At 35.2% G+C, this 18,165-nt stretch overlaps 1 protein-coding gene across 9 annotated transcripts in view; it reads right to left on the bottom strand.

Moving 5' to 3' along the window:
- The window catches only part of CEP170 (centrosomal protein 170), a 95,692-nt gene that overhangs the window by 53,946 nt on the left and 23,581 nt on the right, over nucleotides 1–18,165 (bottom strand). For all 9 annotated transcript variants that reach the window (XM_048296290.1, XM_048296291.1, XM_048296282.1 and 6 more), the window contains exons 2-7: nucleotides 16,996–17,141; nucleotides 12,087–12,176; nucleotides 8,168–8,246; nucleotides 7,542–7,600; nucleotides 7,263–7,425; nucleotides 4,491–4,625 (exon numbers count right to left, since the gene is read on the bottom strand). In XM_048296290.1, coding sequence (XP_048152247.1) covers nucleotides 4,491–4,625; nucleotides 7,263–7,425; nucleotides 7,542–7,600; nucleotides 8,168–8,246; nucleotides 12,087–12,176; nucleotides 16,996–17,100 — 631 coding nt within the window. In that variant the 5' untranslated portion in view covers nucleotides 17,101–17,141. The remainder of the gene's footprint in view (nucleotides 1–4,490; nucleotides 4,626–7,262; nucleotides 7,426–7,541; nucleotides 7,601–8,167; nucleotides 8,247–12,086; nucleotides 12,177–16,995; nucleotides 17,142–18,165) is intronic.

Raw genomic sequence — 18,165 nt, 5'->3', positions numbered from 1 at the left:
TCACTGTTAGGGTGGTGAGGCATTGGAATAGATTGCCCAGGGCTACAGTGGAGTCACCGTCCCTGGAGGTGTGCAAGAGGCATCTGGATCTGGCTGGATGGTTTGATTGGATGATCTTGAAGGTATCTTCCAACCTTGGGGATTTCTATTCTATTCTACTTTATTCTATTGTATTCAGAGATGACCATCAGAAATGCAACATTCACTTTGTGACATTAGCAGAATTGATTACACTTTCTAGGACTTTTTGGGGTTTTTTAAGTCTTTTTTCTCAAGTTACACACACAAGTAGTCAGAATCTTAACATTTTACCTGCTAACCTGGACAAGAAAAATCATAGGTGTCTGTGCTATTCAGATGTGTAAAACTGCCTTTGTATATTAATATGTTATCATCTGCAATGATAGGGAATCTCAGAAAGTATTTTGCACAATCTTCAAATTTTTAGTAATGCTCTTTTCTTTCTGCTTAAAAAATACAATTTTAAGAACGAAACCTGTAAAAGAAAATGTTCTGGAATTCACAAAGCACTTCCTGGAAAAAATGTCTGTAAACCTGAAGCAATATATTCATTTGCAGCAGGTATAAGAAACAGCCAAAATATCATATTTACACAACACCCCAAAATATTTTTAATGTTAGCTTTATATTTGGGACTGTGCAATGGTATGTGTAATAAAAGAAGTTGAATTTAGTGCTTTCAAATACTTAACAGAATTTCTTTTTTTCCTTCCTCTTTCTTCTCATATTCCTACTTTTTATTTCCCACTTACATTTCAGGGTTTTTTTCTTTTGCTTTGTCACTGAAGCAGACTTTTCATTTTTTACTTAAAGACAAGATTTCAATAAATACATATAATGATCCACCTAGTATTGAATATGAAGACCTTTGTCTTTCAATGTTTTCATAACCAGTCTTACGAAAAAAATTAGAATTGCTCTTTCAAAATAAAAATATAAAACAGCATTGTATATAAATCCCCATCTCTCATAATAAATCATTTAACTACCTGCTTTAAAGGAATTTAAGTGAAAAAAGGGCCAAACTAATCTTACTTAAATATATTGCTGTGAGTGGTCTGAAGAGTTCTGTAAGCTCCCCATGACATACTGTGCACATGTACTGCTAGAGCTTTGCAAAGCAAGCCTTATATGCAGCACTTGCATGTATTTCAAGACAAAACTCATCAAAATTCTAGAACAAACTTCTAGGAACTTAACTGCTAATACTCCTGATTAAGCGTCACACGTTACAATGCATGTAATCTACACACACTGATTACACTGGTATTTCTCATGTCAGCCTGCTTAACCTGAAAATGACACTGTTTCTTAAATCCAAGGAATGTTTAATCTGACATTTTCTTGTGCAATGCTGGAATTAAAATTCATGCCAATTGGAAAGAATTACTTCAGATTCCTAAAGTCTTCTTAAAAACCTTTTTCTGTCTTTTCTTAGATTTCTGGTAAAGGCATTAATGACATAAAATTCTACAACTAGTACAAAGATCAGCAGAGAATGCAGTTTTTGCTTTCCCAGGAAGTGAGAGTGTAACATATGGCAATAATAATAATTACACACCCCATAAACCTGCCAATAACATGGACATTTAACAGCTGCAGCAGAAAGTCACACCAGAGATGTACACACAACTGTTCATTTTAATAGAGACTAGTAGACCTATGGATCATTAAACTGGAGCATTACAGATATCTGCAAAATGTAGAAAGGACTTTTCTTTTCAAAGTTTTCCAGACTATTCTGCTCTGTTTGTAAATAATTTTCATTAGTGAGTTTGTGTTGTAATAGAAATACAGTAACATTGAAATAATCTTATTAACCTGAGACTGTAAAGACTAATTGTCTATAGTTGGCTTAACAGAAACAAATCTCCCGCTTCAATCTCCTCATTAAACCTTGCCCCATCTCTTAGAATTCAAGTCTTCTATTCAGTAAATAATCATGTAATAAATCAATAAAGCATGACAAAAGATTTTTAATAGGATTACTTTGTTAAAATGTTATTAGACTTTATTGATTTGAGTTAGTTTAGAATTCACCTGTAATGTACTTACTTTTAGACAGTTTATATTAAAAAGCATGTCCTAGATCAGTTTTAAACACTTAGTACAATTTAACCCATGAAAGAATAATTAACTGCACCAATCTTGAACATTTTTTATTAAAGCTGGCTTATATTTTAAAAATATTCAAGCATGACAGTCTTGTGAAGCTTCCAATTTTCTTCCATACAAGTGTGTCTTCATAGTGATTTCCTACTATTATATTAATCTACATTATAAAACCTAAGTGCTTGAAGAAAATACATAATAATTTGTTGAAAAGAAGTTCATCTTTTCATAGAACGCAATTGTAGGCAAAAGCAGCCCAAAAACCTTATGATTTTATAATTGCATGAAAACATTCAGAATGTCTTTTTCACACTTCTACACAGACACAGTGTTCTGAGACTGTGGAAGTGTCCATAGAAGCAAATGCCAACTCTTATATGGATTCTCCCCTCAGACACTCTGCCAACACTACTAAAAAATATCTGCAACAGTCAAAAACCAGACTAGTAGAACATACAATTAGTGTCTACTCAGAGATTAAGTGATCACAATAAATAAATCATTTGTCTATACAAGGAATTGTAATTCTACATCCTCACAAATTAAAGTTTTGCAAAAATGTCAGGTTTTGGCTTTTTCTCGTGTCTTCCTTTCACCTAAGCTATTCTTTAGTATTTTGTTTCAAACTGAATTCCATTCCTGCAGCTTTATAAGTTTTTCAGTTTGAGGAAACAAAACCTATTCCTACACTCTAGTTAGATCAATACTATTAATGAGATACATTCATAGCTAAACAAAAGCAACAACGTAAGTAAAAGGAATTTGTAATATTTTTGAAAAAAAGAAAGGAAGAAATGTATTTGCCAAGAAGGCTTTGGGCCCAAATTTAGTTTTTTTACAGTGTATATATATGGAAAACAAACAAAAAAATTTAAATACTTCAGAAAATATGAATACATTTTCTCTATTCATCATTTACCTTATGATGACTTATAAGCAAATCATGTCAAAAATTACTGAAGTTCAGTCTAGAACAAATTTATTTTTGTCTACTGCTGAAACAGATGGCATCTCCATGATCAGTTTGAGTACAAATTGGAATCTTATTTTTCTTGGAACTCAGGAACTAAGATAGAAGCACTGGTCACTTGCCGAAAAATCTCTTGATAAAATAAATACATGAGCATGTAAACCATTTGATGCAATTTGATGCTTCTGAAAAAGCAATTTAAAATTATAAAAAATAAGAATAGGCACACTACTAAATACCAGCTGGCATCTTGTGTCACACCTTGCTAATGGCATGGCATCGCATCAAAAACACAGACTTTAGGATATTACTTTTCAATAATCCTATATTTAATGAGGGAAAACGAATTTAAATGTTTTCATCTGGTTTCTTTATACTAGTCCAAATCTTAATGGATTTACCCTACTGTCTGAATGATGACAACTTTAGAATAATATGAAAAAGGTCATTAAAAAGGCTATGGCAAAAAGTTAATTCCAAAGACCTTGCTTTCACTACACTGAAGTGTTCATTTAGTTTGATCTACATGTTTTTAGACTTCCCTCCAGCTCCTGCAAAATATGATTCATGTTAACCAAGGCAAGTACTATGACAGAAAAGAGAAATTCTCACCTCAATTAAAGTACTTTAAAAAACTGCAAACTTAAAACTGTTGGACCTTAAACGTGTGTCTAAAGAACTAAACAAACATGGTTGAATTTTGGCCTAACTTGAGCAAGTTTTAAGTTACTGTCTTTATTAGAATAGCAGTCACTTTATTTATATGCCTGACGATAGATATAAAAGCCTAATTATAGGCACTGAGATAGAAGTTTTGGCAATACATACTGTGTCTAGACAAGTTAACCAATAAAAAGGTCTGTGTTATGGGGAAATAAACATTACCAGTTTAACTTTAGACTGCTCAAATCTTTACTTCAAGAACTATGATGTGCAATTCCCACTAATACAGCATTTCTGAATTACACAAGAAAATGTTAGCACAGATAACCTTATATAGCTAAAAGCCAGGCACAAATATAAAACACTACCATTTATTTTCAGAAATTATTTCCATGAAATATTCCTATGCATATAAAATGACAGATATGGATTAAACTGAAAAAGAGGACACATTGGTTCAGGCAATGTTACTTGATACACTTACTGATAGAAAAATGGTATTATATACTAGAAAACTGACACATCACATGTGCAATTGATCTCTGGAAATGCACCGTTTCTCGCAAAATACGTATTTTTAAACTACCCTAAGTTTTAACAGGCTTTCATCTATGCAAACTGTGAAACTTCCAGACATTAATATCTGTTTAGTTCCCTAATTAAGAATACATGCAGTTCAGTAAAGAGAAAAATAAACCAAACAAAAATAAGACAACTGACTTACCCGAAGCCCCTGTCTCAGGCATTTTTGCTTCATGCTTGCTATCTGGCTTACAACCACCTTTTTCATCAGCTTCATCTTCACCCCACCAGGCTGGCTGTCCATACAGAGGTGTCCCACGAGGCATGGCAGAAAGATCTATAAAATCAGCCCAAAGCAGAGGATATGACTTTTCTGTTTAGCTGTGATATTTAGGTCAAAATAACATGACGAGAAAGTAATTTGCTTGGATCATTTCTCCTGGAAGCTGAAGTGAAATGGTTGCATGCATTTGCCTAAATACAAAACAAACTTGGAGGCTGGACAACTGATCTGGGTTCTAAATATAAAAGCTTACTAATGACCTGATCAAAACTTCTGGCACAAATGTGTATGCAAAGGCAGCTGGCATCTCTTATTGTTAGCCTGATATAACTGTAAATATTATTTCTTCTTTCAGTTTGAAGTCATCAAGAGAGCAGTACATTCCTAAAAGCTGTTTGCTGCTATTTCTGTGAGAAGATTCTCATTCTTACCCACATTGACCTTCCAATGAAATCTGAACTCACTCCATGAAAAACTGATCAAATTTTGCAGTGTTGCCAAGGTTCCAAATTGCTGACAGCTACTACAGAGGGCTGAAAGGTACCTTGTGTGTAAAACATTATTAAGCACAACCAGTTTTAAAGGCTGGGGTTTTTTAAAGGTATTAGTTAAATTACAGTACAATTAGAAGTGCTATACGCACGGTTAAATACATTTAAATGCAAAAATTAAATAAGAAAAAACCCACTGACATAATTAGAATTTCTAACTTGATGATAAATTGGCTGGGTTAGGTTTGATCCGATTTTTTGGAAGAATACTTCACCCTACAGAGATTTAGCTATTCTAGCATCATACAGATGTTCTGAATATACTTTAAAGAGTCTTTATATAAAAAAAATCATCTGTTAAAATCTGTATTAGGAGCTTGTCTGTTACTTTACCTATTAGGAATATCAACTTTTTTTTCAGTATTTTATACACTTGCATTCCACAGATGATTTCATAGCCATGCCAAAGGTTTCAACATGATTTTAAGACATTAAGTACTTTCTTTTTACACAGCATTGTGCCTTCGTCAATACTACATTGTTTTTAAAAACTTGATGGTTGCACAGAGAATTGGTGGATGCCTCATCTCTGAAGTGTTCCAGGACAGGTTGGATGAGGCTTTGAGCAACCTGGTCTGGTGAAAGCTGTCCCTGGCCATGGCAAGGGGATGCAACATATGTGTTATTTAAGGTCTGTTCCAACCCAAACCATTCCATAATTCTATTCCTGTGCACTGAATTAGCAATAGTGAACAGATATGCATTTATATAGCAATAGTGTGAGAATCAATCCCCAAAAAGCTTCTGAGAGTTGCACTCAAATATAAATCCCTATCCTTAAGTTTGACTCCTATTTTTGGAAGAGTGAAAAGAAAAATAGAAGATGAGGATAAACCCCCCGCCACTGCGCTACTTTGTGTATGCTTAACAGGATGCTGGATTAGACAATAAACCAAACAGGTTAATCAGGTATAGCACAGAATCCCATATGTGGGGAAGGGAAGTGAGTCTTCTGGAAGAATACCTGAAACCTAAACAAAATTGTACAGCCTTGACCTAAGAAAATCTGACCTAGACAGTCCCATATTAAGGAAACAACAATACCTGATCCCTTTCTCATTCTTGTGGTTATATCCACTACACTTCAGCAAGCCTCATGCTTAAGTTCATCAGAGAATGGTTTGGGTTGGAAGGGTCTTTTGCCAGACCAGTTTGCTCAAGGCCTTGACAAACACTTCCAGGTATGGGAAACCCACAAACTCTTTGAACAACTGTTCAAGTAGCTCACTACTCTCACAGTAAAAAATTTCTTCCTAGCATCGAATCAAAATCTCTCCTCTCTAAGTTTGAAACCATTCCACCGAGTTTTTAATCACTATCTGCCTGTGTAAATATGCTCTTCCTCTTTTTTTACAAGCTCCCTTTAGGTACTGAAAGGCTGCTGTGAGGTCTCCCTGGAGCCTTTTCTTCTCTAGGCTGAACAACTCTATCTCACAGCCTGTCTGCTCCAGCCCTCTGCTCATCTTTTTGGCCCTCCTCTGGCCTCACTCCAACAGTCCAAATCTTTCCCATACTGGGGGCCCAGAGCTGGATGCAATACAACCCAGATGAAGTTACTCACAGCAAAGCCACCACGACACATTAAATAACTATGAAAGATGATGCAGAAACAAGGCTGAAACTACAGTACCTAAAAATCTTTAAACCACAATAGAACACTTAGGATATATCCTGACACATCTAACAATGAATGCTAGGAGCTATAGAACAAACAAAAAAAACTCCCATCCATTTAAAAAGGAAAAAAACCCAAACCAACCAAAGAAAAAAAAGTGCACTTGGTAATGGTGATGGTAAAAAGTACAAACTGCTTCTGAACAAACACTTTCAGTTAAACTGCAAAAAATAGCGTTTTCCTGCCACAAATGCTAAAAATTTGTTTGTGATTTGGGGAAAGAGACATGCAAAAATCTTATAAATGCTGATTAAATCTCTCTTAAAAAATTTTCTTAAAACTTGAATGTTACTGTAAAAAAGGTAGAAATTAACTTCCAAAAATTATTATTTACAGCTAAAGTATGGTTAAAAGTTCACATATGTGAAATTTTTACTATTCCAGAATTTCACGAGCATCCTACCAAAGCAAATTAACATCCTTTCCAAGTTTTTGTGCTTCTGCAACAAAAAAAATGAACCTTACCCACTGATTTTTCTTCAGATTTCAGGGCTTCTGTAGTTTTGTGGTGCACTTCAGCTGTGGAGTCTGTTACCTTGGACTCTGAACTTTTGGAGCTGCTTTGTTTCGATCCTTCTGCCTCTGAAGATTTTTGGGATAACTGGAGTTGGCTTGTGAATTTTTCATGCTATATGACATTAAATAGAGAAAAAAACACAAACCCTCAAAGAATGGGAAAAAAAATCCCTATGTTATAATAACTACACAATAGCAGAAAAACATGCAGGAACTGCACACTGTTACCTTAAGTGCTTCTTCAGGGACTCTCATCTCTCCCCTGACCACAGTAAAAAGATTAGTATGTAGGAAATGATAAGGAAAATACTAAAAAAATTCTGAATTCACAAGAGGATTTTACAGAAAAGCAACAATTGTGCAGCCTGTTATGCCACTAGAATGGTGATGCCTTTAGGATACCATACACTATCATACTCATCAAAGCAAATGAAGCTATTTACTATTTGTAAACAGAAGACTGAGTGGATACCTTAGTGTCATAACAATACAAGTCATTTTTTTTCCATTCAGTAGATTACTGAATAATTAATTGTAATCTTATCTTCTCTACTGGTATACAATTGCATATGATACAAATATTCGTGTATTTGCCTCAAAGAAAAGTAGTACTTTTTAGCAACACAGAAGATACACATTATGTTCTAAATTGTAATTGAAAGTTGAGGTTTCTTGCAGCGAGAGAAAATGAAATGCACTTTATCAATAGTTCAGACCAAGGAAGAATATTCTAAACCCTGAGATTTTCTCTAATACAGGCATTTTTGTAGTAATGAGAACCCTTCACTTAACACAACCATACTTCTAACAAGAAAAGTGTGTCCCGACACTGTGCGTTTTTATGGCAAGGATATCATATCCAAATCTCAATTTATCTTCTAACTTCAGAGTGATGTATGTCTGTTCTGGAATCCTCACATCATTCACAAATGTCTACAAAAAGAAATGAGGACAGAAAGAAATGCTGTTAAATTCCCAAACAATAAAATTAGATCACTTAATTTCATAAGAAAGTTTTCAGCACCACAAATTTTCTACTGGTGATTCACAAGGAAACCGTAAGCTCAAACTGCCAGATACTTAATAAACTAAGTCAAAAGAAAAGTGAAACACCAGTAGCTAACCAAGTTGCACACTGGCCTTGAAAAATTCCTTGCACGTTTAATCTTGTTAGCAAGATTCACGGAAGTGTTGATTCATGTTCCCTTGAATTAGCACCTCCACTTACTATTTTTCTTGTAATTTGCTTTTTCAAACCCAATTAACTGCCAGAATTGATTTATCATCATATTTGTACAGCATTTAGCATTAGATATGAGAGTTCTGAGGCAGCTTATTTCTAATCATTGTCAAAGGACTTAAGGAAAACATGGACCAAATCAGTGCATCTGAGTAACACCAAAAATCAGCGATAAGAATTCAGTATATTGCAACCCTACAGGATCATTCTACTTCTAACTTAAAAATTCTACAACATGTACATGTTTCTAAACAAAGAAACGGTTGAAATATGCAATTTTATAAGCACTTTGAAGTTGGAAAAACTTGAATAATTAAATAGGCCAAGAATCTGAATCTTTAAATGGTTCTATCACTCATATGAGTCTAGTATTAAATGAACTGTGGTTAGAAACAAACAATCTCCTTCCCCAAAACAGTAAGAGGATCTTCCATTTAATTTTCTTTTTCTAAAGGAAAACAATGTTTATTTCATTATTTAAAAAATTATTTACCTACTTCACAGAAAATATCTTCCACGGGAAATAAGAATAAAAGGTACAACTATTTAATGGTTTGTAAGCATGAAACTTTCAGTAATGTTTCAGCCATATTTATTTCACTTTAACATTTTGAGAGTCCAGGGTAAGAACCCATGTGAAGACTATCCTCAAGGCAATCTAAATTTTAGTAAACCAAGAAAATTTAGGCCACCTTGCAGACATGTATGTATATATGAATGTATGCATTTTTCCTCCCAGGTTGGATTTCTGAAATTCATGTGCATGCAGCATACCCAAAGCAGAGAACTCCAAAGGCTGTGTGTGCAGCCTACCAATATCCTCATGCTCATGACTGAACTGATGGCAAACAACAACCAAGTCTTAGTTACTTTGCCACTGGAGCTTTACAATCTCATCACATGCTTTGGGATGCAAGACAAAGCTAGCTTGAAAAAGCTAGTTACCGTGTAAATAAAGAATTCTTTTCCCCTTTAAATCATTCCATTCACATGATTTCTAAAGTTTATTCCTCAAATAGTGAGAGTCAACTGTCTTTAAGCCTTCATAAAGTTTGCTAAGCTTTTCACAATCCAGTCCTGAAACATCAGTGTGAAAGGACTTTGATATCCTATAAATATTCCTGAGAAGAATGTTATTCAAGAGAGTCATGGGTGTTTAATACTTCTTCTGGTATGTTTTTGAGTTCACAAGTCAAAGGAGAAAGTACAGTTGAATTCTACTGATACTAGAGAAATATTCATTACATACTAGGAACTGCACACATTTTCTTCAGGAAAGAAAAATTCCTTCATCTTTTTTGTATGGCAAAAAGAATAAAACCCAGGACTGTCCAGAATGAGTCACAATAGACTATCAGAAATAAAATTTTACTTCATGTAAAACTGACTCAAATTTACTTTTGCTTTATTTTCAAATCTAGATGTCCAGGATAAAGACTTCTAGATTTAGAAGTCCAGGAAAAAGACTCCTGTAACCTTTTCACTGAACTGAGTGTGAATCAACCATACATATAAGAATATTCAGGCATTAGGGAATCAGGTGCAATTACAGTTCAGCTTGTGAAATCATAAGACTCATAACACTCAAAACAAAAGTACTGGTATTAGCCATCTGCCCTTAAACTCTGAACTATCTTCAGTGGTTAAAGTGCATCACACCAGGAATGGAGTAGTCCTGTATACTAAGAAAAGTATGCATCTGTTCTCAAAAGAGATGGGACCAACTGGAGAGATGCAAAATAAATCTTTTGATGAAGTATGCAAAATAAGAAAGGGTAGAAGCTGCTGAAGCACTGGAAGAGGCACTTAGCTACTAGGGACATGGTGTTCTCAGTGAAAACAGCAGCTAGACTAGAAGAATTATTACCTAGTTCACCATATGGTACTGAGGCATTGTTCTGCCACACAATTAAGTATAGTGTTACAAAAATAACGTGTTTTCTCCTTTAACCGGAAACCAGGTGGACAGAGGTATAAAAGAAAAGCACAATGGGAAAGTGATAGTAAGGAAAACATTATGAAGACAAAGAGCAAGGACTGAACTCCTCTGAGTTGATATTCCTTGTCCCAAAACCGTGGGAAGAAAGAGTTCCTTTGATGTCTCTGAGTAAACAGCTCTAAAGCAACAGAAGCTTCACCTCAAACTTGAGAATGAATTAGATCAAGTGAAGCAAATCACTGAAAGCTCTTTATGAGAGGCAAAAAAAGGAGTTGAAAGAAGGCCTTTTAACATATATTTCTATTAAATTCCAGTTTTGTGACATGGCAATGAAAATCTGATGATATGCCTACTGACTACAGGAGTTAAAGAATTAGGGAATAAAATAAAACGGTCAGCAAAAAAATTCTATGTGCTGAACTTATTCTTCATCACTGGCTTGAAACAGCACACCGACTTTGAAAATACAGAAGTATATTAAATATTTAAGGACCAAAGTCCTTGTATGTCTACAACTGTTCAAAGGATATAGCCCTTCAGTGGTTTCACGTAGAGTTGAGACTCTGACTCCTTGGAAGGCTGAGTTAGTTACCTTAAAACACAGAAAAGCTAATAGAGATAGTGACAGAGTTTTTTGAAATGCACTACAAGATCAAAAGGCAGTAACTTGAGAGTTCTTCTTCATCTTCAATTTATTGAAGCATTTGACAAAACCATTCACTATCAGTAGCTTTCTAAGTATTATTCAAATAAGCAGTCACAGATGAACTCATGATTTTATTCTGTACATATTCATGACAGAGCCAAACATTTAAAGTTATAAAATAACAACCATAACTAGTGCAAATACACAGTTCATAAAGAAGTATTGAAAGGGCTACAAAATTATGACAAAGTTACTACATTTTAAATAATTTGCTATAATATTAAGAACTTTTATAATAAGTGATGCTTAGCTAGACTACTGAATATGCAATTCCTAGAAAAGCCTTAAAACATAAAATGTCATATGAATCTTTACTTTTCTCATAACTTTGGATTTTTCCTGTGTTTGCAATTACTTGACACAAATTATTCATAGAGATTTTAATAAAAATGATTCTGAAAAACTAAATTAGTTAAACGGATTTTCATACAACATGGTTATTGCATACTTAATTTTTTTCCACATATGAAGTACAGTTCAACATTCTTTCCTCTATCGTAGCAGGAGAAAAAGGAATAGCACATGAAATAAAATCCATACCATAATCGTACATTTTAGAGAGTGAAATACGTTGGTGTTTTTACACAGTATATACAAGACTCTCTTTTTTTTTTTACAATTCTGAAATACAGAAGTATAACATATTCCTTTTTAATGTTCTGAGCTTTTCCTACTGCCAAGGTCCCTTATTACTGGAATTAACTGCAGCCCTTTAAAAATCATGCAGTGGAAAAACCCTGCAAAGACTATGCTCTCCTTTTGAATGTTCCCCCATTTCCAGTCTTGCATTAAAAAGGTATTAATGTACAATTAATAATTGCTCAAAGAAATCCCAAAACGAAGATACAGAACACTGTGAGGAGCTATCCATTTCTGATGTTAACTTACCCCATTCAAGCTGCCCAAATCCTTCACCAGGTGTTCATCTGTAGAGGCATCATAGTTGAGTACAGCATGTTGCTTGTCCACACTCCGTGACTAAAACACATTAAAGAAAATAAAACAGGTATTTGAAAACCACATGAAGTGGTTATGGCTGTTTCCTAGAGCAGTGTGATTATTTTCTTTCTACATAGCACATTTATTCAAATTATATAAAAAAGTTAGTCCCACATATGAAAAAGACAATCTCTAACACAAATCAGGTACCCATAGCAGAATCCTAAAATTAAATCACAATAATTATTTTCTTAATGTTTCCCTAAATATGATGATGTCAGATCCAGGTATATCTCATCCAAAGGTTTTCTTTTTTTCAGTCCACTCTAGTATCAATGATGTTTAATCTAATATCATCAACTTCACTTTATTTCTTACTCTCTCCCCTTAATTACATGCATCTTTCAAATCAAGACTACGATTCGGGGTGCTGCTGCTCTCTCTGAAACACACCATTTCCTGTCACACATCTGGGATAATTACCGTAGTATACAAGCATTCAAATTGTTTCTCCTTGATGTCAATTTCCTGAACCAATTAGCTATAGCCTCATCACTAAATGTCTGAGCAGTTCCTGAATTACTATTCCCATCAGTTCTGACTTTCTCAGTCCTTCCTTAAGCACTTCAGTATCTATTTATTTATTTAATGAATTCTTACTTCACATCTGAACATCACCACACAGATGAGGAACAATCCTTGCTACTATTTCATCCAAGAACAGCAGCTCCGTAACAGCCAAGTCCCTCTTTCAGCACTCACTCATGGCCAAGGGTTTGCAGCCTGGGGTGCTGACGGCAAGCAAGAGAGATGGGGCTGGATGTATGGCTCCTACACGGATGCATATGGTCAACACCTGGACATCTACAAGAGTTCCCAAGTGAATGGAGACCACAGCTCATCTTTTCCACCTGCCCACACTTGATCTCACGTTGGCCAGTAATTCTGCTAGTGCACTGTCACAACATGATTGCATAGCAGCAAATTCCTTCCACCAGCATCCTTCCTAATTTCAGGTTTGCATCTTCTACCCTTGCTACTCAACTCATTTTTAAGGACTGTATTGCACAGAGAATGGTACATTTCTGTCTGAGACTTCTGTGTACCAGCATTTGTGGTCTGCCAGTTCTAGGAGTCCTGCCTTACCGGTGCACTAGCCAGTTCAAGGCATCAAGACATACAATTACTACTCCTAAGGAAATGTTTTCTCTTGCAATCCCATAGTTATCACCTCATTCCTTCTCTATCTCTTGAGACTTGCTGCTATTATTTTCCTTATTTCCAATTTACTTTCTCATTCTTCCTTTCCATGTAATTTTTTGACTGTTTTGCTTTCTCCTCAAAGAAGTAAAATAAGTGTTCTTCTGCTTATACTTACTATTTTATTTTTAGACTTTTTATTTTGCTCTGCATTTTTGGGGGGTATAGTGGGAGGGCAGGATATCAAAGAGGAGTGGAGAATAAGGAAGAGACAGACAAAGGAACAAGTTCCCTGCCACTATAAGCTGCACTAATATACTACACCAGTTAAGTGTTTTTAATGGCAGATGAAGACACAGCAACACAGTTCATTTTCTACTAACTTAGTAACCTTTCAAGTGAAAACAATCTCAATACAATGAAATTCATTGATGTGCATGTTCTGCTGAGCCTACAATATCAACCAGAGATTACATTTTTCCACACTCAAGTGGAACCAATGCACCAAGAATTACCCTATTTTTACCTAAGCTATTGAAAAAAATTCTTAACTTCTTTCAACATTGTTATTCAAATACATACTGTATCAATAATAATTTATTTAATTATCTTTATGTGCTACGTCCTCTTAAAAATAAATTAAAACAGAAAGGACAGAAAAAGATCCCCAAAGCTTCATGATACTGTGTCACATCAACCGAAATACTAAGAATGATTACTCAAGACCGTGGCTTTTATAGAAACACTTGAAATTCTGAAGAACATTACAGTTCTCCTCGGGTTCAGATTACTTGCATATAACTGGACATATTTTTTATTCATTTCAGCTGGTCTTTACAGGTGCAAAGACTGTGCAAGTCTTTCAAATGCCTTTTTTCCTTTGGCTTAGTTACTGCAGCCTTCCACTCAAATTTAAGGGCTTTTAAAATTCCTTTTAATAAGACTGCGGTGCCCTGGCTGGCAGCTGAACACCACACAGCTGCTCACTCAGCCTCCGCTGCCCCAGCGGGATGTGGGATAGAACAGGAAGAGCAAAAGGAAAGAACTCATGGGTAAAGTGTCAGCAGCAAAGGAAAGAGGAAGAAGGAAGAAGAAGTAAAACAAACCAAGCGATGAGAAGGCAATCACCACCTCCCACAAGCAGCCCAGTGCCCAGACCATCTCTGAGCAATGGGTATCCTCCCCAAAGACCCCCTGCTCAGTTTTCATTGCCAAACACAACACATTATATGTCACAGGGTCAGTTCGGATCAGCTGTCCTGGTTGTGCTCCCTCTCTACCTCTTGTGCACCCCCCCAGTCAAGGGTGTGTAGGAAGAGCAAAGTGAGAGAATGCCTTGAAACAGCACCAGCTGAAATAGTGGTGTGTTATCAACAGTGTTTTGGTCACAAATCCAAAACATAGTACTGTAATGGCTTCTATTAAAAAATCCCCACCAACCAGCCAGATCCAGTACAAAGATTTATATATGACTGCAGAAATAAGAATCACAGAATAACTGCAGTAAGAGCCATATGAATATAAAGAGGAAAACTCCATCCTCAGTTTAAAAAAAATTTGTAAATGGTATTATTTTAGATAGATACTCTTCAATTCAATCCAGACTACTAAGAAAATATTCAGAATACAGAAAATAAATGCATTCTTCTTTGCAAATAATTCTGATATTGTGAATAATGTATTTTATTTTCTTGGAGATGATTTCTCCATCAACATTCAAAAAAAGATTTCTAACCATAAAGGTGAAAGAAGGGGAAAATTTAGTATTTATCCACAAGCAGGCTGATGCTAGCTAAACAGGAAGACTTCACCTTATTTATTAAAAAAAGGCAAATCTGTATTCCCAGATGTGAACAAAGTCTCTTAGAACAACAGTGTTAGGTACAGATCTGAGGTCTATCAAGCATGAAACGGAGTTGAAACTCTTTTCATTAAAGCCTTTATAACATGTTTTCTGTCAAGCAATTATGAATAAAAGCATTAAATTCTGCTTTCTTCATCATGCATTGTCCACATGCTTTGCAATAAGAGAACAACCAAGTTGTCAAGAGTGGAAAGGAAGGTCCTGCACAAAGAGCTATACATACAGAACAAGAACACATTATTAGCTTTTCTTTGGGTGGGTTCCTCCCCCTGAAGCACTGTGTGGTATTACAGTCATGCTGGCATGTAGACCTAACATACCAGCAGGCTAAAAAGAATATTCGTGGAAGTCACCAGGCCCCTTGATTTTTTTTCACTAACTCTGAAGTAAATACACAACAAATAATGTTTGTAAATAACTCAAAGCTATTCACAGTATTAATCAAAGAGGCAGCTACCTTTGAAGGTGAAGTTCAGTAACACAAAAGAATAAATGCTTCACTCTAAGGACTGATCTACCATGGATGGCACAGCAGAGAAAGAAGAAACTCCCTTATTCACAGACAATAGCCCTCTAAAACAAGTTACTAGTAAAATAAAAGCATTTCTGGATTATAACCTACTGGGCTGGAACCAGTCAGGTGGGGCATTTTGGTTGCCTTTCTTTTGTTGTTTTGGATGTTGGTGGGTTTATCTGTGTGTTTCTTGTTTGTTTGGGTTTTTTTTAATACTTTCCACATAAATTACCAAGACATCATCCTATCTGCTGCTAAAGAGTAATTAAGAGTATTTTCAACTGCTTTCTAACATCACCAATAAAACATCTGAATGCCTTCTGAGGCTAAGAGCCAAATGCAGTTTACTAGAGATGCTACATTCTGAGTATTACACGTAGGATTACATCTCATGGCACTTCATTTGCAAGTAAGATTCTAATTTGGCCAATAACGGCTGCATACACAACTTTTGGGAACAAAAAAATAAAAAAAAATACTTTATTGAATGGTAGGAAGGGTAGAGAATATTAGTTTTGAAGTTCAATCTTCTTAAGAGCTCTATGGTAAACAAAGACAAAAATTTAAGAAGAAACTCCCAAAATACTACCATTAGTCATTCAAAAAAATATATTTTAGCAAAAGGCAGCTCAGAGGACTACAGCTTTGACAGGGCAAAGTGCGTGCAATGTGGCTACATAACAACACAGCTACACATATCTAAGAGTTCCACAGAGTGATCCTCAAAGTTGAGGAAGTTACTGAAGGATCAAGCTATTTTGACTTGTGTATTTTCAATTATATTGAAACTGAGTCATTCAACTTCCTTAGAGATAGAGAAATACTCTTCTCTACTAATTTCATTTTCCCTTGTACAACACAATCAGGGCATAGGGACAGAGTTACATCAAGTCATGTGACTAAATTAGATTACAAGTTGCTGAAAAAAGAAGGCTCCTTTCAAAAGCAGCCAGCTCTCTTAACGTTATCACATTTTATGGAAAACAGTCTACTTACTTTACTGGTCATATTGCAAAATTTATTCCATCTTCTATTCTTGCATTCTGCATGTGACTTATACAAAGAAAATGTGATTCTCTGTACTTAAGCAGTAACTTCAGCTTAAGTTATGATTGATAGCAATACATTTAAACTAAGTTTTTTTTCTATGGACACAAAAGATTCTTCGAAAAAACTGTTCCCCCAACATCCGGGGAATTTATTTTTCAAAAGGAATGCATGAAGCTGGTGCATTAAGTTCACGATCTGAGCAGTTGCACATGGAAGGCTGATACAATTACCTGTAACATCAGCTCACAGTCATCTCTTCCAACAAAAATCATTTCTCGTGGCAGCCTATGTCGGGTGCCTCCACTGCTCACCAAAAACCAGGATGTTAAGCTCATTTTCTGCTTAGCTGATAAATCCTTGGCAAAGCTACGTCATCCTGCAGTGAGAAAGAAACAGAGACAGAGAAATTCATTTTAGTTATTTTTAGCTACAGCTTCTGCTCAGCAAACACTGTGAGCAGAATACAAAAAGCCTTTGAAAAGACAGCATTCTCAATACCATGTACTGAATCCAGCAATCACAGGAAGAGACAGCCTTCAGATTTACATATTCTCAGGCTCTGCTTCATGCAACTAGGCAAATTTAATTGGTAACCTTCTGCAAGAGGAACAAGCAGCTAGCTAATGCCAAAGTTGTATGCCAAGTTGTCAGAAAGCTTTCAGCATTTGACCGCTTATTATTAAGATAATTGCTACAATAATGCTTCACTATCACAACCAATAAACAATGTAGCAAACATTCACAAAGTACAGCAAGTAACTTACAAGTGTGTCATTACATTTTCCTGTGAAAAAGAACTACCTCATCTGATTTAAAGCTCAAGTCCTCTGTACAGCACCAAATCGAAGGAGCTTTAAATTGGTGGAATTTTTGCTTCTATTTCATCTCAGATTTTCATGATAAAATGTGTATATTGGAAATTTAACAGTGTGTATTTAGTATTGTAAACAAAGCAGAGCAAAATGAACAAATTAGAAGTTATCTGTAAGTATTAAATCCAAAAGAAGTATTCCTACAAAACTTTACCTTTATTTATCAATAAAAAGTCCAACATACTCCATAAAACAGAAGAAAAAACCCACAGCTATTTAAAATGTCATAAAATTGGATAGCATCTTTTATGGAAAACTTCTTCACATAACATGATGCACTTGAAACCGGACAAAAATATGATTAAAGCTCTCTTCAGAGTAATTCAATGGCTAACAGTTGAAAAAACCTTTAGGAGTATTCCAAATCTCTTTTAAAGGAAATGCAAACCAAAGCAATTATTTCATTCATTCATAACCACACTGCATTCATTAAAAGAGAAGCTAAAGAAAATCGAAAGCAACCAGCCTGCTTTTCTCTCAATACCAAATAGCTGGCATTTCTCTTCTCTTCTATTTATATGTCAATTA

Source organism: Corvus hawaiiensis, chromosome 3 (assembly GCF_020740725.1).
Source record: "Corvus hawaiiensis isolate bCorHaw1 chromosome 3, bCorHaw1.pri.cur, whole genome shotgun sequence".
In the NCBI taxonomy this organism is placed as follows: domain Eukaryota; kingdom Metazoa; phylum Chordata; class Aves; order Passeriformes; family Corvidae; genus Corvus; species Corvus hawaiiensis.
The sequence above is the reverse complement of the archived record's forward strand: the minus strand, read 5'-3'. Positions and strand labels throughout refer to the sequence as shown.